Source organism: Pinus tabuliformis, chromosome 4_2 (assembly GCF_031772625.1).
Source record: "Pinus tabuliformis cultivar Carrire ecotype Pingquan chromosome 4_2, CPIR1, whole genome shotgun sequence".
Classification (NCBI taxonomy): Eukaryota; Viridiplantae; Streptophyta; class Pinopsida; order Pinales; family Pinaceae; genus Pinus; species Pinus tabuliformis.
Window position 1 is genome coordinate 822,625,588 of NC_142304.1, and position 27,044 is coordinate 822,652,631.

The 27,044-nt window shown below is 37.5% G+C and overlaps 1 protein-coding gene across 1 annotated transcript in view; it reads left to right on the top strand.

Annotated features, from left to right (window-relative positions):
- Positions 1–20,765, top strand: part of LOC149172194 (CMP-sialic acid transporter 2-like) — a 65,115-nt gene extending 44,350 nt beyond the window's left edge. Inside the window, exons 6-15 of the mRNA XM_089424246.1 lie at positions 4,086–4,161; positions 6,122–6,222; positions 18,242–18,313; positions 18,662–18,710; positions 18,839–18,880; positions 19,221–19,342; positions 19,589–19,648; positions 19,792–19,840; positions 19,934–20,028; positions 20,173–20,765. Of these exons, the coding sequence (XP_089280372.1) occupies positions 4,086–4,161; positions 6,122–6,222; positions 18,242–18,313; positions 18,662–18,710; positions 18,839–18,880; positions 19,221–19,342; positions 19,589–19,648; positions 19,792–19,840; positions 19,934–20,028; positions 20,173–20,224 (718 nt within the window). The 3' untranslated portion in view covers positions 20,225–20,765. The remainder of the gene's footprint in view (positions 1–4,085; positions 4,162–6,121; positions 6,223–18,241; positions 18,314–18,661; positions 18,711–18,838; positions 18,881–19,220; positions 19,343–19,588; positions 19,649–19,791; positions 19,841–19,933; positions 20,029–20,172) is intronic.
- Positions 20,766–27,044: the final 6,279 nt, after the last annotated feature.

The window sequence follows — 27,044 nt, forward strand, 5'->3', positions numbered from 1 at the left end:
CAATGTCCTCAATTGCAAAAGTTTGCAATCCGAATTTTAAGTCAAGTTTGCAGTGCTTCTCGGTGTGAGCATAATTGGTATGTCTTTGAGAGGATTCACACGAAGAAGAGAAACTGTTTAGAATGAAAATGATTGAATGATCTAGTCTTCGTCCAATATAACCTTCGGCTAAGACGCAACCAATTGCTGAACAAAAGACCTGATACAAACCCCATTATGTTGGAAGATATTGATCCAACCTCAGATTGGGTAGTGGAGACTCAACCAACAGAGTTTGACCCTGACAAGGATATTCATCTTGTTGTTGATATGGATGCATTAGGGACTGATCAGTTAGACGTAGTTCCAGTATTACAAGCGCCAAGTCCTCCAGCTGCAGACACTTCCTCTACTCAATCGCGACACAAGTGCATAACTCGTCTATCTCGGTGTGCAACTAGAGCTACTACTTCTACAATTGCAATTGGATATCTTGATGAAAAGGAAGAGCCATTGGATTCCCCGTCTGACTCTGATTCAGAGTCCGACCCAGATGACGTTGCCATGTCTAGCAGTAGTGATCACTTATCTAGTAATATTTTGTATTAGTGACTTGTAGTCCTATAATTGTATTGTTTTGTTGTAGAGGCCATTTAGAGGTTCCTTGGTTATGTGTTTTTGTTATGATCTCCATATATTACATGTATTGGGCAGTGCATTAGGTGTGATTTTTATCTAATAGATATATTAATGAGCATACTTTGATCATATTTTGTCTTCTCTCTATTACTCTAATGCTTTGAGTTTGGAAACATGAATGAAAATCTTAAAAAATATGTTTTTTCGTTATAAATTAAATATATAATGTACTTTTTACAAAGACCGAGTCATTGGAATCAACTTGTTCGAATTGATTCTGAGTCGGAGTTGACCCTCGGCTGGTTCTGAATCTGAATTTTAAAACATTGGTTCCAACAATGTTGGACTTCATATTGAGAAAATATAATTTCATATCCCATTCAAAATTTGGCAAAATTAATAGTTTTAGGTTTTTAAGATTGGTAGGATTGCAACATTTTCATTGAATTCTATCATGTATGAGGATATTGGTTTGGCATTTAATCAAGAGCACCAAGCTGCAAGCCCTTTATGTACCTTGATGTTGGTGGTATTGATTGTTGAACTCCTCTGCGATGGCCTTAACAAAAATTTACCCTTCACTTATACCAAAATCATTGATTAGGCATGTCAAGCTTTTTATATCATATTATAAGTTTTAGGAGCTGAACCCTTCACTCAAAAGAAAGTCATTAGTTAGTCATGTTAAGCTTTTTCTACCATATTATAAGGTTGAGGAATCAAATAAGATAAGATATTTTCATTAATATCCAACAAATGACCATAAATAGGTCAATAGGACTGAAGGATACAACCAATACAGGTACAATGTGGGAGTGCAAATGCAACTCCTAGAAAATGCCAAAGCTAAAACTAGGATAAAACAAAGTAAAGAAGGATACAATAATAATAGGACAACCTCATAAACATGTATATAACGAATCATTTAAAAGGCTAAGTCAATAAGTCTAGAGTTGGAGGTTGATGATGTCAAGAATTCCTGAGTTTGATAGTCGATGACGAGGGGGGAGACAATGGTGTTGACTCGCTATTGGAGTCCTCTAGATCCAGTGAGGAGTCTAGTTGCATGATCCCCCGGGGGGGGGTGTAGGAGCGAGGGATACTCCTAGTATCTGAGGCCAAAGGAAAGAAGCTTTGTACAAGTCTCTGGATGCTCTGCTAGGGTTGGGGAGCAACGTGTTGGGTGGGGGGGGGGGCTTGTTGAGAAACTGTCTAGTACTAAATTCTTTGACTCTCTAGGTGTGAGTGAATTGATGTGCTATTCGGCACCTTCGCAACAATGTCGAGGGTACCAGTTGGCCTCCCAAAGGGGGATTGGGGGAGGGGTGAGGGGATGAGGGGAGACCTGATGTAAGGCCTTCGTGAGCGAAGTGCGACGGGCATCGGCGACTCGTGCACGAGAGCGGGCGCATGGGCGCGCGGACAAAATGTGCGACGGGTGCGACACTTGTGCGGAGGAAATGCGACAATATGCGACGATATAGTAAACACTTAATTCGACTAAGTGTTGGCCTACCACATATATGCGATGGTTAAAAGAATGTAAAGCCGACTTGTAATAGAGTTACATGTGGGCGTATGTGCTAACTTGTGGGGTCGGCCATGGGGCTGCACACCCCCTTAAAGCATACACATGAATGGTATAAGTGTAAAGAGCTTTGAGCTCATTTGTTCATCATCCATTCGAACTCTCATTCACTTATGCGCATGAGGAAGGGGTAAAATCTGCGCAAGGAAGAGGAGGAGCTGCGCATAGCTCATGCGCTCTACCCAAGTGCAGATTTGGAGTTTCTTATGCCGGTTGGAGTGTAGGCAAGCGTGCCGAGGTTCGGGTTGTATGTGCAGGACTTGGTAGAGAGGTATAAGTGGCTCGGGTGAGCACTTCTCTTTGTGCAAGGGTGCACATGATTGTAAAAGGCTGTTCTATGCCTTGGTTGTAAAATATTCTAAGTATAGACTTGGAGTTTTGCCAAGTATACTTGATGATTGTATTATTGAAAAACTGATATAATATATTGTCGGGCAGACTCACATTACGGGGAGTTGCCCCTCCCCTTTATACTTGTTGCAATTGTTGTTCTCGGTTTAATTGCATGATGATAATGAATGAGTATGGGCTTCATTAAGTATAAAGGATAATTGCTTTTACTTAGTTGCAAAACACAAGCTAAGTATGTTAATGTGAAAGTAGGCGTAGTCCACGAATGTTAGTATTGGTGAAAAGAACGCGTTCGGTGGTGCCGCACCTTGCTACAAGCGGTTGGAAGACTACCGCAGGTGTAGGGGCGTGACACCTGAGGTCTCATTGCTCTTCTATCTAAAATACCCTGGGACTTAGCTTGTTGCTTGTTGCTCCGATCAACCCGATCAACTAGATCGACCTGGAAGTATGATGTGATTGTTCGGATCATCCTCGAGTGAGGCGAGGTATGTAGGATTTGAGATCTGTGTCTAAATATCTTCCTTGATGAAGAGGGCTAGGCATCGCTAGTTAGGATATCGGAAGAAGGTAGAGAGGGATCCTCCTAACTCTCTTTGAGCTAGATGATGGTTATGTAGCTTCTACTGATGATGCGATTTCTAATAGTGGTGATGAGTTTGATGAGTGATCATTTCATTAATGATTTGTTGTAATCCAGTAGCCTAGTAGCTTGTAACATGGTTTTTGGATTCTAGAGGCCATTTAGAGGTTCATTGATTATGTATTTTGTTGCTGATATGTATTGCACTTGGTGCCATTTTGATATATTCACTCTTACATGGTATATAGATGAGCAAGCTTCACATATTTTTTCTCTAATGGTTTGGAATCTTAAACCTAATTTTTTTTATTAAACATTAATCATTTAATATATATTTTTTAAAAACTGGTTCATTGAATCTGGTTCAATCTGGTTCCAGTTTGATAGGTGGCTGGTTCAAAGACCAGTTGTGTTTTTTAAAACATTGGGCAGAGCTAGAGGGTAGTGGAACCCTGATGGATGGTTTGAATTTCTGTCAAACTCACCAGTGAATTAATACCCCATTGGCAATGTTTGTAAGATTTGAATTTGTATTAAATGAGAAAGTGTAGATTTTGGGAGAACAAAAATAAAATATGTTTGGTGAGAAGATTAATTTTTGGGAGAATGAAAAGGAAATATACTATTTTCTTGATGAGATTTGTTCTATCATTTGATAGTGTAGACCTTTTGGAGGGCTATTAAAGTACAACAAAAGATGATTATCTTATTTGTCACTTATTCAAGACCAATTACTGAAAGCCTCCTTTTGCTATAATTAAACCGAAGAAACAAATTCCTTTGGTCATCTTGAAAGTTGAGAATCACAATAGTCAATATCTACAAGATTTATTATCTTTTAAAATCTCATTGCACGCATTTTACTAGAATAAAGCATTAAATGACAGCTTTTATGAACATATTGGATCTGACCATGCTCCTCTTTACATCTGTTGCTTCTGGCAGATTGAGTACCACATGGGATGAGGTCAAGGTCTATCCCATTCCAGCAGCATTATATCTTGTTAAAAATCTATTGCAGGTATGTTCACAAGTGTAAATATTTTTTTCTGTCAATTTACATAAACAGGTTTATTAGATTTTTATGTTTTAAGGACAATAAAATAAAATTACACATGATCAAATTCCCTATTACATAACTGCTCATAAAATAACCTATTTTAATTGCTATGTTGATAGTACTAAAGAACCTACAACATTGCCACCGAATTATATGCCCATGCAATGGCCTACTTACACTGCAAACATGGGTTGAAGGTTAGATTGCATTGTTCCTTCTGAAGATAAAAGTTGTAGAGATCTTCAAGCCATTGTTGATCCTAGTCTAATGAAGATACTCAAGTTAATGCTATTTGTACAGTTAATGTAATCTGAATAATTGGAAAAATATAATCTTTGATTAGATTAATTGGAATCAATGCTCATGGCATTTCACCCTAAGGTTTTGTATCTTCAACAAGCATCACCTAATATTGGGAACTTGAAACTCCATTGGCCTTCATGTGCTTAGTCCTCTGGTTTATCCATAATAATGAAAATAATACACATGTTTTTTACAAGAAATGAGCCTATTCTTCGCTAATTTCTCTAGCCTGTGGCCAACTCAGCTGCTTATCTATTGAAATATCTCTTCCCCTACATCTAGTACCATTGAAAGGGTTTTAAGATTGCCGTAGTCATAAGTATAACGTTCTAGGAATTTGATCTTTTGCGGCCGGTCAAAGTAATGGGAAGTGAAACTGGCATTTTCAGTTAAAAAGCTGGTAATAATAATTTTTGATTGATGGAATTGCAGACATCAATAGTTAACAATCAAAATCATATCACACAGGGGTATTTGAGGGTGCTGAATCTGTTTCTGCATTAAAAACAACAATTTCGATAATCCAAAATCTCAATTTCATCAAAGTTTTTATTTCAGGATTCCAGTGATGACAAACTGGAAAAGGTCAAAACCATAGAACTTTTCTTTAAGTTTTTCATCTTACAAGTGTGTTTTCTCATATGAAAGAGTAACATTGGAAAACTTTCATATATGAGTAAATGTGAAACACCCAGAGGTTCGGGTGGGAGAATGGTCACACTGAAATATGAAGGAAAATTCCAAAAGCTGATTGTAATTGTCAGGAATTATAAATTATCTGCAAACTATGCTGTGAAGTGTTATGGTATATAGAGAGAGTCTGTGTTGCATATTTTCAGTTGTGCTGCTTATTTTGGCAACAAATTTTCAGTAGGCAGTATGATATTTGCTTGTGGTAGACAGTATGGAACTCTATGTCTTTGAGGCTTGGATATAACTTATAAGGTGATTGTTTAGTATGATTCTTTCATAACAGTGAGAAATTTCAGCCTGTGTGGAGTCTGGATCCAATAAAATTTCTTTTGTTAGCTAGACATATGGGGTTTTGAACTGACAACCTTCACAGAAGGAGTGCCTTAAGAGTACACCCTATCACCAACCGTTCTATACCCTGTGGGCATAAAATTTCTTATGTTAATATTATTCTAGTTTTACCTTTCTATGTATGGTGCCTAGTTACCTCAGAAACTGATCTTCAGGGAATGAATGACTGCCTGTTCTGCAGCCGAAGTTCTTGTTTGGAGGCTGATCTATGTTATATGTTTAGCTGATATGTCCAATAGGGTACATTTGGCATCACTCTTTCCAAGGTCTCAGTGGATGTCTTGGCATATTGTGCTTTGGCAATATTATATGTCATTTTTGACATAAGAAGCCTAATCACTAATGTTTACTGGTGTTTATTTATAATAAACCAATAATAAATTAAATTTTGTAACTTCCAGCATCGAGTTGCCTACAGGTAGCCTTGCTATAACATTGACTATATTCTAGTCAGCTTTACATTGGTTTTGAATTTCTTTTACTGGGTTTTGAATTTGATTTACAGTTTGCATTTCAGCATGATGTTATTATTTCAAAATGGATAACGGATTTGCGTAACTATTTGTACTTGCAGTACTATATCTTTTTCTATGTTGATGCGCCAAGCTACCAGATCTTGAAGAACTTGAACATTATCACTACAGGTGTACTGTATCGAATTATTTTAAACAGAAAGTAAGTGCTTTTATTGTCCTTCAGAGCAGGATTCCTACTTTTTTCTTGGCTTTCTATGCTCCGAGCTCTTGAATGTAGAATAGATTGGTAAAGATTAACATCAATTCTAAGGTTAAATTTCCTAATATGGGGAATCTTCACATATGCTAATAGAGATGTTAGAAGTCAATCATGTAAAAGGTAATTATAGCAGAAACTTAGGGTCAAGGAGCGAGGTTCTGAAGAGGAATGAATACTGTATTGAATTATTTTGAACAGATGTAATGGCCTTTGTTGCACTCCAAAAGAGGATTCATACTTCTATCTTTGCTTTCTGTCCTCTGAACTCTTAGAATGCAGAATGGAATGGTAAAAAAATGCAATAAATTGTGTTCATCACTGTGCTTTCTGTCATGATGTCGAGTGTCTCCCGTGGGGCTTGGACTCATATGATTGGCCTTTTTAGTATTGACCAGCTTTCTTATGTTGACCAGCATTGACTTGGGATCTATTGCTTCTGTTTGACCAAGACTTTGAATGTTTTTGGAGGCCAAAAATCTCAGAGGTTCGTTGATTCTGTTTGACCGAATTCTGCTCCCGTTCTGGCTCGTCGACTGAGGGTTACCACAGGTCAACAGCTGCTCTTTGAATAAGATTTGACAGGATTCATTGACTAAGATTTTGACTGAATTTTGGCCCTTCTGTTTAGCTACCTCAGGCTGAAATTCAGTCCCTCTTTTGCAGACTGTGACATCGACCAATGTTGACTATTTTCTCTCTTCTTTGACTGGTTTGACTTGGCAATATTGAAGTCATGAAATTGGAATCTTGTTTGGAATATTCTGATGTACATTTTTGATGAACTGAATTCTTTCTCATGAGGAAATATTGTTGGGTTTTCCTCTTGTGGGTTTTGCCCTGGCTGCTAGCCTAAATTCTGGTGTCTCTTGTCTCATTGTTTACTCAGTACTGTGATCTATAATGCTCTATTGAAGAAAGAGTGAATGGTTGAAATTTTTCATGTATAACTGCTTAATGATTGGAATGCTATAAGAGGACTAATTGTATCATTGGAAGTAGTTATCAATTTGAAAAATTGTACTAGTCTTGATTGCACTAGAAAATCAACATGGTATCAAAGCTTTGGTGAAGGAAAAAGAGCATTGAGATCACCTTGAAGAGCATTGAGAGCACTTTGAAGAGCTTTGGGATTCTACATCTTTTGTTTTGATTGGACATCTTCATCATGAATTCCTTCATGAAGACAGAGAACAAGCTTGAAGGAGCTACAAATTATAGGGCATGGAAGGCTAGAATTGACCTAGTGCTTGCAAGGCATAAGGTCTTGGGTATTGTATTGGGAAAAGTCACTGAACCAACTGACCAAGCAGGAAAAGACAAGTTTCAGGAAGATGATATCTTGGCTAGGAGCATCATTGTGGAATCTGTTAGGGATCATCTAATTCCCTATATTGCTGATCACAAATCTTCCAAGGAAATGTATGATGCCCTCATTGGATTGTACACCATCAACAACATCAATCAATCTATAAGTCTAAGGGGTCAACTTTGTGAGATCAAGATGACAAAGAATGATACTGTGGCATCATACTTTGTAAGAATATCTCAAATAAGAGATCAACTCAAAGCTATTGATGAAGAAGTATCTGACAAAGAATTGGTAGTTGTGGCAATGGGTGGTTTGCCTGAATCTTCGGATCGTTTTGTAGCAAGTATTAGTGACTGGGAAAATGCACCTTATTTTGATAAGCTATGGGCTGTTTGTACTTGAGGAGAATCAAGGCTCCTATCCAGAGGTAAGATTTCAAATCTAGGTGAAGATTCTCAAGCTTTTGCAACCCACTCAAAGAGTATTAGAGTTAGAAGAAATTTTGGAAGATTTCAAAGAAGTTCAGATAGAAGACCTTATTCAAGACCTGCTCCACAAAGAAGACCTCCTCCTCCCTCTCAAGATAGAAGAGATATGACAAATGTTCAATACTATCGTAGCCAAGCATATGGTCACTATCAAAACACTAGAGAAATTTTGAGGTAAAAAATGGGCCTCAAAACAAAAATTTACAACAAAAATCAACTTTATAAGAACCGATAGGATTTAATATGATGATGTCAACCATGGGGGATGATTCACCATTTTTGGAGTAAAAGGGTTAAAAAAATCAACCTATCTCCCTATGATTTTACTCAAATTTCGAGCAGGATGGCTTGTTGGATGCGAAATTTAATTTTACATCCAAGGAGTACCCATGTTGCAACTTTCGATGGACCCTATTACACAAAAAGTGTGTAATGCATGAAAAAATGATCTTGTAGCATCATACTTTGTAAGAATATCTCAAATAAGAGATCAACTCAAAGCTATTGATGAAAAAGTATCCGACAAAGAATTGGTAGCTGTGGCAATGGGTGGTCTGCTTGAATCTTGGGATCCTTTTGTAGCAAGTATTAGTGGCAGAGAAAATGCACCTTCTTTTGATAAGCTATGGGCTGCTTGCACTCAAGAAGAATCAAGGCTCCTATCCAGAGGCAAAATTTCAAATCAAGGTGAAGATACTCAAGCTTTTGCAACCCATTCAAAGAGTAGCAGTGGTAGAAGAAATTTTGGAAGATTTCAAAGAAGTTCAGGTAGAAGACCTAATTCAAGACCTGCTCCAAGAAGGGGACCTGCTCCACAAAGAAGACCTCCTCCTCCCTCTCAAGATAGAAGAGATATGACAAATGTTCAATGCTATCGTTGCCAAGCATATGGTCACTATCAAAACGTTAGAGAAATTTTGAAGCCAAAGATGGGCCTCAAAACAAAAATGTACAACAAAAATAAACTTTATAAGAACCAATAGGATTCAATATGATTATATCAACCATGGGGGATGCTTCATGATTCACCATTGGTCTGCTTGAATCTTGGGATCCTTTTGTAGCAAGTATTAGTGGCAGAGAAAATGCACCTTCTTTTGATAAGCTATGGGCTGCTTGCACTCAAGAAGAATCAAGGCTCCTATCCAGAGGAAAATTTCAAATCTAAGTGAAGTTTCTCAAGCTCTTGCAACCCACTCAAAGAGTAGCAGAGCTAGAAGAAATTATGGGAGATTTCAAAGAAGTTCAGGTAGAAGACCTAATTCAAGACCTGCTCCAAGAAGGGGGCTTGCTCCATAAAGAAGACCTCCTCCCTCTCAAGATAAAAAAATATATGACAAATGTTCAATGCTATCGTTGCCAAGCATATGGTCACTATCAAAAGCATAGAGATTTTTTGAGGCCAAAAATGGGCCTCAAAACAAAAATGTAACAACAAAAATCAACTTTATAGGAACCAATAGGATTCAATATGATTATGTCAACCATGGGGGATGATTCATGATTAACCATTTTTGGAGTAAAAGGGTAAAAATATATAAAAAAAAGAAAAACTACTTTTTCAACTTGTATTTTCAACTTATCTCCCTATGAATTTTATTCGAATTTCGAGCTGGAGCACTCGTTGGATGCAAAATTTAATTTTGCATCCAAGGAGTACCCATGATGCATACTTTCGATGGACCCTACTACATGAAAAATGTGAAATACATGAAAAATGATACTGTACCATCATACTTTGTAAGAATATCTCAAATATGAGATCAACTCAAAGCTATTGATGAAGAAGTATCCGACAAAGAATTGGTACTTGTGACAATGGGTGGTCTACCTGAATCTTGGGATCTTTTTGTAGCAAGTATTAGTGGCAGAGAAAACACACCTTCTTTTGATAAGCTATGGGTTGCTTGCATTCAAGAAGAATCAAGGCTCCTATCTAGAGGCAAGATTTCTAATCTTGGTGAAGGTTCTCAAGCTTTTTCAATCCACTCAAAGAGTAGCAAAGGTAGAAGAAATTTTGGGAGATTCCAAAGAATTTCAGGTAGAAGACCAATTTCAAGAGCTGCTCCAATACATGTCCCAAGAAGGGGACCTGCTCCACAAAGAAGAGCTCCTCCTCCCTCTAAAGATTGAAGAGATATGGAAAATGTTTAATGCTACCGTTGCCAAGCATATGGTCACTATCAAAACATTAGAGAAATTTTGAGGTAAAAAACTGTATCATGTTTTTTCATGTATTTCACACTTTTTGTGTAGTAGGTTCCATCAAAAGTATGCAACATGGGTACTCCTTGGATGCAAAGTTAAATTCCGCATCGAACGAGTGCTCTTGCTTGAAATTTGAGTAAAATCGTAGGAAGATAAGTTGAAAATACAAGTTAAAAAAGTGGTTTTTTCTTTTTTCCCTCAAAAACTTGATGAAGTAATCTAATCTTATTTTATTATTTCCACTATTATTTTATTATATTCCTTAGGAGGCCCATTTTAGACCTCAAAATTTCTCTATTGTAACTGCCCTCAAAAGAATGATCCTCGAAGGGATGATGATTGAAAAAAGGAAAGGGAAGCACCATGCTTCTGCAACTAATCTTAATGAACCATCGCATAAGAGGAGGCCTAGAAAGAGGGATTCTGATGATGAATATTCATTCTATTTTGCTTTTACAGGTTCCATTGTAGGTCATAATGAAATATGGTTGGTGGACAGTGCTGCCTCTAGGCACATGACTGAAAGTCGTGAACATCTCTCTGAATTGGTTGAAAATAAGATAACTCAAAAAGTTGAGCTTGGAGAAAATGGAAAATACGAAGTCAAAGGCATTGGTTCATTGTCATTCCATTTGGAATCTGGAGGTAATGTATCCTTAGTCACCAGATACGCCGAATTTGAAGCATTAAATTCGAAATTCGGCGTTTTTCAAGGGAAAACGGACATATTCGGCGTTTTTCAAGGGAAATTCGGCGTTTTTCAGACCTTGCAAGGGTTGGTCACCAAGTATCAAGCATTAAACATCACTTTTTTATATGTTCTTGGTTTAAAGAAGAATTTGTTGTCCATTTCATTTCTTGAAGGCAAAGGATATGGAATTGCTATCGTTGATGGAAAAGTTCTAATATGGAAGAGGGACTCCTCCTTTGAATTTTCCAAGGCCATTGGTTTGCGAATTGGAGACCTATATCGTCTCCTTGGTCGGTCTACTCAAGCCTTTTGCACAACACCACTAATCTTTGTGAGCTATGTCATCAAAGGTATGCTCATGTTCATTATAAAGCCTCGTCTAGAATGAAAGACTTTGTTAAAGGTGTACATGAAATCAAGATTGAGCATGATGGAGTTTGCAAAGAATGCGCTCTTCGGAAAAATGTTAAAGGGCGTTGTACTAGCAATGATAGTAGATCCAAAAGAATCTTGGATCTTATGCATTTAGATGTTTGTAGGCCTATGTCTGATAAGTCCTTGGGTGGTCTTCTATACTATGTAACCTTCTTTGATGATTACTCATAAAACATGGATTTGTTTCTTGAAATACAAAGATCAAGTGTTTGAGAAGTTTCGGGAATTCAAAACGCAAGTTGAAAATACTATAGGAAGAAGGATCAAAACTTTAAGGTCTAACAATGGAGGAGACTATGTATCCAAGGAATTGTTTGTTTTTTGTAGGGATGCTGGAATTAAGAGGGAGATGATAGTTCCCTACTATCCTCAATAAAATGGAATTGCTGAAAGGAAGAATAGGACTATTATGGAAGCTCCCAAGGCCATGCTCATGATCAAGAGCTGTCGATGTTTCTATGGGGAGAAGCTTCAGGCCTCAAGGACAATTGTTTATGTTCAAAATAGATGCCCACATCAAATATTGGATTATAAGATTCTTGAAGAAGTCTTCATAGGTGGGTTACCCAATGTTGAACATGAGAATTTTTTGTTGTCCTGTTTATGTTTATGTGCCAAAGGAGAAAAGGATGAAGTTGGAATCTTTAGGGAAGAAGGGAACTTTTGTTGGCTACAATGAAAATTCAAAGGCCTTCAAGGTCTATGTTCCAGGACAAAGAATTTATTGAAACTTGCAGGGATGTTATTTTTGATGAACATCTTGCTTTTTGGAAGTCGAAAGGATCACACTTGGACTCTGATGATGAGATGCAAGTGGCTCCTAAGAATGTGGAATCAAAATCCAAAGAACTTGAACTGATGGAACAAGATCCTCATGAAGAGTTTGATGATCCACATGAATTTGTTGATCCACCAAGAGTCACTATATCGGAGACTAGAAAAAGACATGCTTGGCTTGATCAAACATTGAAGGAAGCTGGAGGACATGCGGCACCTCATGGGACCTTCAGGGAAAGCAAGAGACCGAAGAATTATTCAGGTAATGCAACCATGATGTGTAAGATCATTGAGTCCGAACCATCCATCTATGAAGAAGCAGTTGAGCATCAAGTTTGGAGAGATGCTATTATTGAAGAGTACCAGTCTATATTGAAGAATGATGTTTGAGAAATCGTGCCAAGGCCTGAAGGGAAATCTGTTGTGTTTTCCAAATGGATCTTCAAAATCAAGCATGTAGTTGATGGAAGTGTTGAGAAGTACAAGGGAAGATTTGTAGCTTGAGGATTCTCCTAGAAAGAGGGAGAAGATTATGGAGACACATTTGCTCTTGTTGCCACGTATGCTTCTATTAGATCTATTATTTCTCTTGTTTCTACTGCAGGTTGGAAAATGCATCAAATGGATGTCAAGATTGCTTTTCTGAATGGAGTCATTGAAGAAGTTTATAATACATATTAAGCAACCTCAAGGATTTGAGATTCATGATAGAGAGACACATATTTGCAAATTGAAGAAAGCCTTGTATGGGCTTAGGCAAGCTCCTCGTGCATGGTACTTTGCCATTGCTGTTGAGCCTTGGTTTCAAAAAGAGCGATGCTGATCTGAATTTGTACTTCAAAGTTGTTGAACATGAGCCCTTGATTTTTGTATGTAGATGATTTGTTTCTGATAGGGGTTGAAGTTCTCATTGTCTAGTGTAAGAGGGATCTGATTTCTGAATTTGAGATGAAGGATCTTAGTCTTATGCATTACTATTTGGGATCGGAAATTTGGCAAAAGCTTGATGGAATCCTTGTTGGACAAGGCAAGTACACTATTGAGATCCTTCATAAATTTGGCATGATGGATTGTAAGTCAATGGACACTCCAATGGTGACAAATTTGAAGAAGATACGTGACTGTGATTTAGATCTGATTGATCCCTCTATGTATTGCAAATTGATTGGCTCGTTGAACTATTGTGATATCCCCAACCATATAGTTTGGCTAAGTGTAGCATAGTTTTGGGAATTTTGGCATTAGAAGGGAATTTTGATAATTTTGGAGACTTAGGAAAAGTGGGTGGAGTAGGCCCCATGTGAATTTTGGAGGCAAAGAGGCAATGCACACTAGGAGAAAGAAAGATCAAACTCTTAGTGGAGTGTGGGGGCCACTAAGGGAGGTTATTCGAACTACCAAGGAAAGGAGGTCGAACTAGTGGATTGTGGGGGCCACCAAGGGAGGCTAAGGGGTTGGAGTACTTGAGGCAACAAAGGAGAATTTCCAGCCATCTTTTGACTATCAAACTTAAAAAATTCGAGCTCTCTTGTAGCTGTTGGGCACAAGAGTTCCGGGCAGAATTCCACCCTCATTTTAGAGAACTTTGAGTGTCTCCCTAGTGAGGAAATTTGGGAGTCCATTTTAGGTCTCTCACTAGACTTCATTTGTAGGAGTTTCCCCTGTTCTGCACACTTTTGGGCATAGAGGTAGTTCAAATTGTTCATTAGTGGACCAACTACAATAGGTTGGAGTGCCGACTAATTTGTAGGACGATTGCCCTATTTGTGCCGATGATTTTGTGGTGGATTTGCAGGGCCAAAGATAGTGAGGGTCAAATTACTCTCATTTTGGTAGTGCGCAGGGGTTGGGCCATAGCTGAATTGAAGGAACCAAGGGGAAGAAAGTAAGGGCTTCTGGAGGTGATTTTGTAGGGAAGCTAGGGGATATTCCAGTGGTGCATTTGGGGTTTTGATTGCAGAATTTCTCCCAGTAATTTGCACAACAAGCTAGAGAGGGAACTCACTTTTTGGAGGGGTTCCAGGACACCTGGAATTAGCCCAAACCCTTTTTGGGTTTTTGTGGGTTTGGTGAGAGGAGGCCGAGGTTAATTTTGCAGAATTTTTCGGGCATTATTTAGAGCAGAATTCTAGTTTCCATCAAGCAACAACTAGCATAATTTTCTGGGTAGTGCACACTTCAGCTTGGAGTCTATTCTAGTAGTCGGGTAAGCAAAATATCTCTTGGGTTTTGCATAGCTTGCAATAGCAAACCCAAGTTCCATTGTTCCTAATCTTTGTACCTAGATTTACAATTTTAATAAAATGGCTCAGTTGTTCTTGCGCATATTTGTTGGTTTTCTAGTTTGGGTGTTTGATTTTATATTCAACATTGTTGTTCCTAGTTCATAGAGCTATATTTACTGTTAATTTCCTAGTAGGAATATAACGTGTAAGGGTGCACATAACCAAAATAGCATCGAGTGCAATCCATCTCTGAACCGAAAATACATCAACAAATAGGCTCTAGATGGCCTCTAGCATCCAAAAAAATCATGTTACAACAAATAGCTACATATCATCAAATTATTTCCTATCTTGGGATCTTTGTCATTAATATCACCCTCTAAGCAATTAACATAAGATAGAAAAAATGTAGCTTGTCAAGTCAAGATTTTGTTTGAGTGATGGGTACATTTTTAGTAGGGTCATAATAGATGAGCTCAACAACCAATGTACTAACATCAAGGTACATAGAGGGCTTGGTGCTCTTGATTAAATACGAGTCCCATACCCTAGTACATGACAAAATCCAATGGAAACATTTCAATCAACCTATCCTGAAAAACTGATAAGCCAGCTGGATTTTGAGTGAGATCTAAAATTTTACTTTCTCCATATTTTCATCTTTTTACTTTAAGATTTTAATATTTCCATGAATTGCATATAAATACTAGGGACACAAGCTTGAATATTAGGTTGCCCTACTCAAAAACTCGTGTTTCTTTGAGAAAAAATTGCGTTTGGAACACATTTGTGACAAATTTTGTGAAAAACCAGGGAGCAATTTTTTTTTTTGGTCTTGCGGGAGCAAATTTCGGGAGTGCACTCCTGGGTCGCTCCCAATTCGCTCTCGCTCAGAGTGCACTCCGGGAGTGATTTGTAGTGTGGGGGTGGGGGGGGCAGTGCTCCCCCGCAGCCTTGGTTGTTACACTAAGGTGTTTCTGCAAATAATCAACCTGAAACAACAAGTTAAGCATAATTAATTAAAATATGCTTGTTAATAACTTCGTTTTACAGAAATTGTTGGAATGCAACAAAACCAAGATCAATCTGTGCGGAACTGATCCCTGTGATGAAAAATGGCAAGCGATCCTAGTCGGCCCCCATGAAACTCCTCAAAACCCTCCGGGCCCACCAATAATATAATCCTGCTCTTGTGACCTGGCTGACATAAGCTTTGGGAATCCTTCCTAATCCCACCACAAGGCAATCCAAAAATTGGGGACATTACAAATTAGTTCCTTTTACCTTAAGTACAGACCTAAATGATGAATGTATCATCTAGTTCTTTCATCCATTGGAGGGCTGAATGTGGCAAACTAGCCCTTTCTACCATATAGCCCACCAAAATAGTTGATTATAACAAACTAGTTGTATCATATCATGAGTCAATTAGCCCAATAGGTTGATAGGCACTAGTATCATATCATCCCATTTCCTTGTTCCCCTCTTTTTCCTTTCCTCTCTTTCCCCATTTTCATTTCCATTTTCATAGACTACAAACACTTTCTGTTTTATCAAGGCTTACTTTTCAATGTTCATTTTCACCTTGATCCCCCACTCCATAGCTTTGGTCATCCTACCTTAGGGAAGCCCCTCTTGTGATGGAGAAGAGACAATATAAAGTGTGGGGAAGAACTGTTGAGCTGACAGCGGGCAACCTTCCCAAGCTTTTTTTTCAAAGAATATGGTTGATGGGGAACTAGCAACCTCCCCAGATATATGCAACAGCCCGCAAGCCACATATATTAGAAACTCATAGTTCAGCCTAGGACTGAGACGTCCGGAGACCGCCAGAAACTGGACTCCCAAGTTACACAAAGCTATCACCTTGGTTCTTGGGACTCTACACTTTTGTGGGTGCTAGATTTTGTTGCAACAGCCTCTGTTTCCATTTTCTGGGACAGAATCCAGGGAAAGTTGGGGATGCACATGAGTTCCTTGTTTGCTTGAAACGTAAACTTTGGAAATCTGACCATCCATGATTACTCCTGCACACACACTTCTGGTAGCTTTGTCACAGATATCTGCGTCTGTTGTTTGCAAACTTTGCTACTCGAATCCTTATAATTTGTGCAGACATGTTTCTTCTCTCTTTTCATCAACGCTGTAGATCTGTGAAGAGTAGGACATTTGCAGAGCTTTGATGGAGCAGCGAAACTCATCAAAACTTTTCCATTCAATTTCCCTTCGTTGTTTTAATCTAATATTATATGGTTGTAGTTAGTTCTCTATCTGCTTGGCACATGAATGCTTTTGCTTTCTGTAGCCTTGTTTTCTACACATAATGTTTGGGTTCAATATTTTCTCAGTTTGGAAGTTGACTTTGCAGCACTGAATATTGTCATAGGAATATCACTTTGTACCAAAGTAAAATTAATGATTAATGATTACTGTCTGAAGAAGTCTGTATCTTGATCTCTTATTAAGTGCTTCCTTAAAACTCCAGAAATATTCCATCAGGTACCATAAACAGCCTCTTTTCTTGGGTGACACAGCTCTTGAAGGATGATAATTGAACCTTGGTGTGTGTCTTGACATGCCGTTCTCTTTGGTGCATAGCTAGAACTCCATTGGCGGTCTCTATCATGATGGTCTTCTATTCAGCACCATTTCTATATCACATTTGTTTTTGTTTTTTGTTTCACTCTCATCACAAAGTGTAGCTACTTGCATGCTATGATTTTTCCATTTTGCAATAATTGTCTCATGCAAATTGCATCTAAATAGTTCTTGCTGGTTCTGTTTCTTTTTGCTTGACAACATATATTCTTTTCTTATTGCATTTCCTATTTTGTATTTGTAGCACAGATACATTGATATGATTGTCAAATAGATGCGATGCAATTTCTTAGATAAGTAACTGTCTACATATTAACTAGTCATTATTCGTAACAGGATAAAGATGGCTATCGCATACTTAAATTCAGAGTTCAAATGGTTGATGCACATTCTACTTACAATATCATAAATATTCAAAAGTGAAACAGATCGAGAAAATACAGTAACAGGTCGCCTGAAAACATCTTTATTTACTAGATTGCTAAACAAAGAGTAAGGAATTTGTGTGCCGGATACAAAAACTGCCATTCATCTTGTAGACATAATTTCCACAAAAACCATACCCAGAGTGTCATACATATAAAGAATATGATAAGTCACAATACATTTAAGCAAAAATTAGTAATCGCCTCTCCCAGGAGATCATTAACATCAAACCAAACAGCGACCGCATTACATCTCAGCATCACATTTGTTTTTGTTTTTTGTTTCTCTATCATCACAAAGTGTAGCTACCTGCATGCTGTGATTTTTCCGTTTTGCAATAATTGTCTCATGCAAATTGCATCTAAATAGTTCTTGCTGGTTCTGTTTCTTTTTGCCTGACAACATATATTCTTTTCTTATTGCATTTCCTATTTTGTATTTGTAGCACAGATACATTGATATGGTTGTCAAATAGATGCGATGCAATTTCTTAGATAAGTACGGCATATGAATTGTATCAGTTCATTTTTAATCCTCATATATCCATTTTCATCATCGCAGCAAATTATACAGTTTCCCTGGTATAATATTCTGTCAAATAATTAACATAATGAAATTCTTCTGGTTATCTTTGGAGCTAAAGATTTTCAATGTATTTAAGTTCATTTTGTAGGTCAAGAGTAATTGTTTATGTAATTCACCTTGTAAACTTGTTACACATCTGGTGATTAATGTGGTATTAAATATGTGGATACAAAATGTTACATATCTCCTTACTCCCACATGTTTTATTCTCTTGTAGATTAACGGAGATTCAATGGTCAGCTTATATTCTCTTGTCTGTTGGATGCACAACTGCACAGTTGAATTCATCGTAAGTTTATTATCTTTATCCAGAGAACATACTTGGAGTAACAACTAAATTTACTTGGGAGTACTTAGTATTTAGTATTTACCATTTCCAGGATGCACTGTATCCACTGGTTCTGTTATATTCTGATGTCTGGTGGTGAGGTTTTGAAATTCTGTTTAAGCATCATCTTATTTTATTAGTAGTAATGTACTTACATGGAGTGTGCAAAACAGAATTGTTTCTTGCAGTACTGCAGGCAACCTAGACAGTTTTGTTAGGCTGAAGCAGCTCCCCTTCTAATTGATCACATCTTAATTATGTGGACACTTCAGTAAGACTGTTGCTAATGGGATAACCATTTTACTGCAGATCGGACCATGTTTTACAGACTCCCATACAAGGCTGGTTCATGGCTATTGTAAGCTGACAATCTTTGGTATTGGTTATAAGCATATTTATTGTGCATGAATTGTCAGAGGAGCTCAATGCTAAATTTTGTTGCTTCTGCTAGAATATTATTCTATATCTAACATTGATTTTATGCAGATCATGGCACTACTCAGTGGATTTGCTGGAGTTTACACTGAGGTAGATGCATGCAAACACATGATTGGAAATAGAAAAATTATGGTAGTCTGATATGCGTAGCAGGTCATGTTACATATGGTGTTGCATATTTGTGCTTGTCAGCATAGTCATCTTGTAACAAGTTACAGAAATAAAAGCAGTCTGAATCATCGCATCTCACCTATGGGTTTTGTCATACATTGAACATGAATTTCAATTACAATTTTCATTTCTGATGATAGGTCCATTACAATTTTTTCATCAAATTTAAAATCCAGCCTACTAAAATTTATCGTGAATGTTAAACTTGTTTGAGGATGCAAGTTGATCTGACTAATGTGTATGACTTGCATTGTAACAGCTGATCATTAAAAAGCGACCTTCGAGAAACATCAATGTGCAGAATTTCTGGTTGTATGTCTTTGGCATGATTTTCAATGTCGGGGCTATGCTCACACAAGATTATGATGAAATTATGAACAAGTATGGCAAACTGTTCTCTTAGATTCTGGCTTATGGAAAATCTAGCTAGCAGTTTTGTGCATATCCTTTTTTAGGATGGTTTTTTTGTTTATCCTTTAAAATTGAGGAGAATAGTGCTGCAATATGTGTCAATTGGCACCTCTAACCATGTACGATGTCTTTCTAATTCAAACCGTCTGGGACAAACAGTTTAAGTTTTAGAAGCAAATTCATTTTCCATTTGAGTTTACAAGGCGTGTTTTGCAGGGGATTTTTCCACGGTTATTCAGCCATCACTGTATGCATGATTATCAACCATGCACTTAGGTACAGTTGTCATTTCTGATTTCTTTGCATGTGTGATAGGAAAAATTGGTCAGAGGTGATGTTAAACAATTCAATGTTTTACGTCACACATTTAGTGCTATGATCACATTTGACCCGTTGTCATGGCATTGATTTGTCTGCAGTGGAATCGCAGTATCTTTGGTGATGAAATATGCAGATAATATTGTGAAGGTATGTTTGTTTTTCCATACAATTTAAATATACTACCCATGCCGATATTCTCTACTGCTGTTTGTTTGTAGCTAACGGAGTTCTTATTGACAGGTGTATTCCACCTCAGTTGCAATGCTGCTTACAGCTGCTGTGTCTATGTTTCTCTTTGGATTTCGCTTAACTCTTCCGTTCGTACTTGGTTCTACGTAAGTAGTCATTTCAGGACGAGTTTACATTTTGTTTAGCATTAAGTTGCCACTTCAGATGTGCTTAGATTGGTTATTCTGCTCATGAATATATATATTTCCCATACGAAGAGAGATTGAGTTTATTCTGGTCTTTGTTGGCAGGGTTGTGTCTGTATCAGTTTATTTGCATTCTAAAGGGAAGGTGCCAAGGTGATCCATATTCTACTATACTGAGCAATGGAGAGCTAGTGCATGTGGATGTTTTCTGGATTATATTGGAGTTTAGCGATCTGTCAATCTAATTTGAAGATTTAGGTTGGACCTTCTAGGTTTTCTTTTTGGAAGAAAATGCTTCCTTAAACTATTAACAATTCACAATGTGTACATCAGTAGCATTTTCTACCAAAAAATTGGGAGCCTTTTAAGTTTGAACATGGTTACATTCAGAAGCTGAGTTTTGATATCTAATTAGTTGTAAGATGTATCCTTTTATCCTAATTGAATGGCTATTCCTAAACCCCCTGCCGCACCAGCCATACTTGTACCGGCATCATGATAAACTCCTTTACAAAGGAAAAGCAATGTACCCCTCTGCCCCTACTTACAGAGTTCTTATCACTAACATACCTGTACTGACCGCCACAGCCAGATACCTGTGCAAGATAGCCATTAATATACAATTTTATTTTTTTCATGTTTGGAGGCATATAGCCATTCACAGGATGTAACTGTTGTTTAATTCAGATGTTATTTTATATGATCTCAATGATTTTTGGATAATGTGTGATGATTAGGGCCCCTTTAGATACCTGTCCAGGATAGCCATTTATATACAATTTTATTTTGTTCATGTTTGGAGGCATATAGCCATTTGCAGGATGTAACTGTAGTTCAATTCAGATGTTATTTTATATAATCTCAATGATTTTTGGATAATGGGTGATGATTTAGGGCCCCTTTAGTTTATTTCTGTCTATCTTCCTCTTTTTCCTGTTTTCTTCATTTCTTTCCCTATGCAGTTTTGTCTTTACTTGATTGGTTTATGACTGGATGCCAGCTTGATCTCTTGTGTGATCTTATGGTGGAAAATCCCGTTGGTAACAACGGAGGAAAAAAATCAATGGAACCAATCACTAATCATATTTAATGCATCAAGGGAAGTGCATGTGGTGTCAAGGCACTACCATTATTAATGATAACGACGATGTTTATCATCCCTGTGCAATCAGTGCAACATGCATTGATGTATTGTTTAGGAGACATTGCAACTAGGATAAATGTATGACTATGATCAACATCCAATTATTATGAAATGGATCGCTATATAACTTGACTATTATTTTGGTACTTCAGAAGTATAAAATTAGGGCCAAGCCCATATAGGTAGCCCAGTTGGTTGAAACCCGCCCTGCCAAGTCTTTGGCCCTCTATCATGAGGCGTGGGTTCAAATCTCCTTGGGTCCATTAGGGTCAGGCTCCATCTGTTGAGCTGACTCGTGTGGCCCCTTTAGGTGGGCCCGCCTAAGGGTCATAACAAAGAAAAAAGAAGAAAATTGAGGCCATGAAGTTGGTGTAGGGACACACCTTATTTTGGTGGTGATTTGGGGCACTAAATAGTCTTTTTTGTTGAATAATGTGACTAGTTTTGGTCTTCACAAATTGCATTTGAATCACATTGTATATTTGTCAAAAGAAAAGAAAAAAGAATTTTATTATTAAAATTAAATTGACTTATTAAAGCATATGGGTTTCATGCTTGGGTCAATTGTCATAGGTCACTGTTGAGAAATCTAGGCAATAAGCATTAGGGGATTTCTCTTTCATTAGTGATTACTTGTGAATGCTTTTTACGTCTTTAGATTAGGATCTTCCTGACGTTAGATTATTAGTGGTTTTCATCAAACAATAACCAATGCATGAACATGAATACTCACGAGACACATCATGTAGGCTATAAAAGCTAGGGCCAAAACCTCTCACTCTTTGAGAGAAAAACCCACACAAATTCTTCTTATAGAGATTCCAATTGAGGAATACCAAGACCAAGGCCCTTGATCGATTAGCCACTCCAAGACCAAGACACTACTTCTCTTGACTGTCTTTTCTTCTTCATGATTCTTCCTTCGCTTCGACCTTTGCATCTTCACACTGTCTTATGAAGATCCTTTCATCATTGTCTTCAAGATCTTCTCACTGTCATTTCCTTCATAGTATAAAAATATATGACTATGGTACCCTATGAATTGTCTCATCTTCTTCACTGCTATTGAAACACAAACTGTATAGAGATTCAAATACCTTTAGACACCCAATCTCTTCCTCTGTTTGATAGACCGAGCTCTGTTCTCACATCCGAATCATAGAGATGCTCCACTGATCATCATTACCGAAAACTCAGAGAGAATTTCCGAAATTTGTTGACCATAGAAAGAATCTGAACTTGTGACTGTGGTATATACAGAGATTAATCTTTGTTGTCATTGTAATCTACATTCAAGAGGGATTTGAATTCCCTTCTCCATAGAATTGTGATCTTGTAACCTTCAACTGTAGCCTCTACCGAAATATAGATGATCTGAATTCTTTTGATGTCCCAGTTCATTGAAATTTTAGAGATGTGAAGTACTATTCTTGTTGAATGCGAGGAGCCTAGACTCCTATATATAGTGGTCTGTCCCATATATTAAGCCGACATGACATTACGAATGGATGTGTCTATTGATATGAGACGACATGAGATCTTCCACAGTTTGGAGGCCGATGTAGAAGAGGATGGCAAGTGCTTGTCATTGGAGTGCTATCTAGACATATTCATAGACTCATATACATTGAATCGTGCTCAAGAAGAGCTCTTCATACATGACATTGACTGTTTGACTTAATGATAAATCCTAAAGCTCTCAATGGGAGCCACTAACAAATAAAATCTCTTGCTCATGACACCCATGAAGCAAGGCATACAAAAATAATTTTATTTCCTTTATTACATCATTTACGAAAGTCACAATTACACGTCATTATGAACACTGAACCTAGTTACACTTTTCAACACTCCCTCTAAACTAGGGAGGTATTCATAACGGTACTTGATCATTCTCAATCTGAAGAATTTCTCATAAGAAAATTCAGATCTATAACTCATTTGTATAACATCATACCAACCAGCATTGTTATATAGCAAGGCCTTGACTAACAACTCTATTTCTCCGCAAGGTCAGAGCACAATGCTGTTGAGACCAATGATTTATAAACATACTCATCATTGTCTCTCTAGGAACATACCCCACTCTGGTTCTCTCAGGATATGCTCCATAAGGACTATTCTTTTCTTGGACTCCCCAGTCCCAAAAGAATATCGGTCCCCCACGACTACTCTTTCATGGGATGCGCTATCTCATCCCCTAAGATCATCAGATGCCAAATGATTACACAATCCTCCATTTTGTTTTCCCAAGTGAAGATCATAACCTATCGCTCCTTTTTATACCAGGGGGTTTTATTACATTAAAGGAATGTACTCATTCCTATCACAGAGGAGTGTACCTAAGCTTCCGGCTTAGGGATTTCTGAGTTTATTCCAAGAAAATTTTTCTCAGGCTCCCTCTTAATCAGCGACCTATAGCAGTTCTTCATGTGCAGATCCTAAAACAATCATCTGCATGAAGAGCTCCTTTCTTTGATGTCATGAATTTCTTCTACGATAAGGAGTCTTCATCCTTTGGGAACTTCTATATATAGGGCATAGATCATTCATCACTTTTGTTCATGAGTTAGTCATGTCCTCAACTCATCAGAAAGTGATCTATCAAATTTTTTATTTGGCTTTGCTTCATGTCATTTTGCTTTCATGCCATATTTCCGGAAGGACATTACATCCTTCTATATGGTTTGCTTGGAAGTTATTCACATATCTTCCTACATGCAGATTGACACATCTCCCACATATATTCAGTGTCAAGGGTCTCTTTCTTTTTTCGACTTTCATCGGAGTCTTCACATTCTTCCGGGAGATCTTCTAGTCAAATCTTCTTGGACTCCAGATGTAGAATGCATTCTTTCTTCGTTGCACATTATCATGATATCTTCCTATTTTTTCACACACTTCATTTCGAAGGGCTTCTAATAAGAGTTCTTTAATTGTAGCCAACCACCTCATACTTCATATGAGGACATACTATCTTGATTTCATGTAGTGTGACTCATGCCTTCTAACATTCTTTCAAAGGAGGAGACTCTTTTCCTTTGATCATGCTTCTCAAAAATAGTAGTGATCCTTGTTACCTGCAACCATACGATGAATTTATAAAATTAAATACAAGCATACCTTAAGTCATCTAGGTTTCTTTCAATAGCTTCCTTGATTGAAAATATCTTCAACCCCTTGATCTGCTTCATTTCTCTTGTCATCATTCCATCATCCATGAACTTCACAGGTTGCAGTTCTTGATGAAACACTTGCTTTCTCTCTAGATCGGTGAATCCTTCAATGAGGATTCCATCTCGCATATCCTTATTCAAAAAATGTTTCCCTTTTACACTAATGTATGATGAGACTTGTCCTGGTTGACTTCTTCCTTTGACCTTCCAATGAGGTCACCAAGAGCTATATCCTTCAAGGTTGACTAACATAGATTTTGTTCTAGCGGTCCTTCATGTTTCCCTATGGTGATGTCAAGAGCTCTTGCTTCTATTGCTTCTCTTCCTTGGACTTTCTTCTTTTAGCCTCCTCCACTTCTTTGGTGAAATGGACTTCGCTATCCTTCTTAAGCTAAGGGCAATCTTTCCTGTAATGATGATAGTCATAAAATTGAATCTCATTTATGCTCTTCTTTTCTTTCTGAGAATCGGAATTTTCCAAACTTCCTTTCCTTCCAACAAATGTTCGAGTCCTTAACGTTCAACACTTTGCCCTCAATTGGTCTTCTTCTATTTTGCATAGAAATCACAAGTTGTCGAATGAGGTAACTTTCTTATCCCATGGATATTTGTTACCTTGATTATCAATTAGTGCATTATAGATCAATGATGATTATATTCTTTCCTAGATCTTGTAGATGAGATCTTATGAAGACATCCTTCATCCTTTGATACCTTTATTTTTTGTGTAGATAAAATCTAAGTCATGTGACCTTCTTTCCCTCATCTTCAGAGAGTATTCTTATGAGTTTATCACATACATCTTTGATGTCTCCAATATTACTATATGAGGGGATATTTCTTAAGAATCCCTTCCCATGTATTATGAGGAGACCTTTTCATTGATATGACTTCACTTTTCTTCAAGGACTATGTCGATCCGCTTTTCCATGCAAGGAATTTCGATGACCCAACCAACTTATGGTTCTCCTTGCAAACACGAAGTCATTTTACCAAATTGATTAATGAAAGATACTTACTTGACAAGTGAAGGTGAAATCTTTTCCTTGATCACTTTGATGATGATTGAAGAAGATGTATTAGTGCTCCCGCTTGGATGATCTTCTTCCAAATGAAAAAGCCTTTCTTCAAAAAAAGAAGGTTGCTCCTTTTGATGAGGATGATTCGCTGATTCTTTGGATGAACTTCTTCAAGGACAAGGGGAGGATCCTTGCTTGCTTTATAATCTTGAAGATGATGACAATGCCTACTCGCTTTCAATATACTTCGACTTCTCTTGTAGCGTAGATCAGAAATGCTTCTAGGGTTTCGACTTTTTCTAGGATGATGTGATCTTCATTTTTAAAGTCTTATGAGCTATCTTGACTTGATGAAGGTCTTTGTCATCATACCATCATCCATGAATTTCATAGGTTGGAGTTCCTGATTAAACACTTGCTTCCTTTCTAGATCGATGATTCCTTCAATGAGGATTCCATCTCGTATATCTTTATTCAGTAGATGTTTCCCTTTTACACTGATGTATGATGGCACTTGCCATGGATGAATTCTTCCTTTGATCTTCCAATGAGGTCACCACGAGCTATATCCTTCAAAGTTGATTAGCATAGATTTTGTTCCAGTAGTCCTTCATGTTTTCCCTATGGTGATGTCATGGGATCTTGCTTCTAATGCCTCTTTTCTTTGGACTTTCTTCTTTCAACCTCCTCCACTTCTTTGCTGAAATGGACTTCTTCTCTATCCTTCTTGTTATTGTCCTTCTTAAGCTAAGGACCATCTTTCCTGTAATGATCATCGTCATAGCATTGAATCTCAACTATGCTCTTCTTTTCTTTCTGAGAACCAAAATTTTCCAAACTTCCTATCCTTCCAGCAAATGTTTGAGTCTTTAACCTTCAACACTTTTGCCCTCAACTGGTCTTCTTCTATTTTACATAGAAATCACGAGTTGTGGAATGAGGTAACTTTCTTATCCCATGGATATCTGTTACCTTGATTATCAGTTAGTGCATTATAGATCAATGACGATTATCTTCTTTCCTAGATCTTGTAGATGAGATATTATGAAGATATCCTTCATCCTTTGATACCTTTACTTTTTGTGTAGATCAGATCTAAGTCATGTGACCTTCTTTCCCACATCTTCAGAGAGTTTTCTTATAAGTTTATCATATACATCTCTTTGATGTCTCCAATATTACTATATGAGGGGATATTTCATAAGAATCCATTCCCATGTAATGAGGAGACCTTTTCATTGATATGACTTCACTTTTCAAGGACTATGTCGATCCTCCTTTTCCATGCAAGGAATTTCGATGACCCAACCAACTTTTAGATCTCCTTGCAAACACAGAGTCATTTTACCAAATTTATTAATGAAAGATACTTGACAAGTGAAGATGAAATCTTCACCTTGATCACTTTGATGATGGTTGAAGATGTATTAGTGCTCCCTCTTGGATGATCTTCTTCCAAATGAAAAAGCCTTTCCTAAAAAAGAGAAGGTTGCTCCTTTTGATGAGGATGATTTGCTGCTTCTTCGGATGAATTTCTCCAAGGACAAGGAGAGGATCCTTGCTTGCTTTATAACCTTGAAGATGATGATAATGCCTACTCGCTTTCAATATGCTTCGACTTCTCTTGTAGTGTAGATA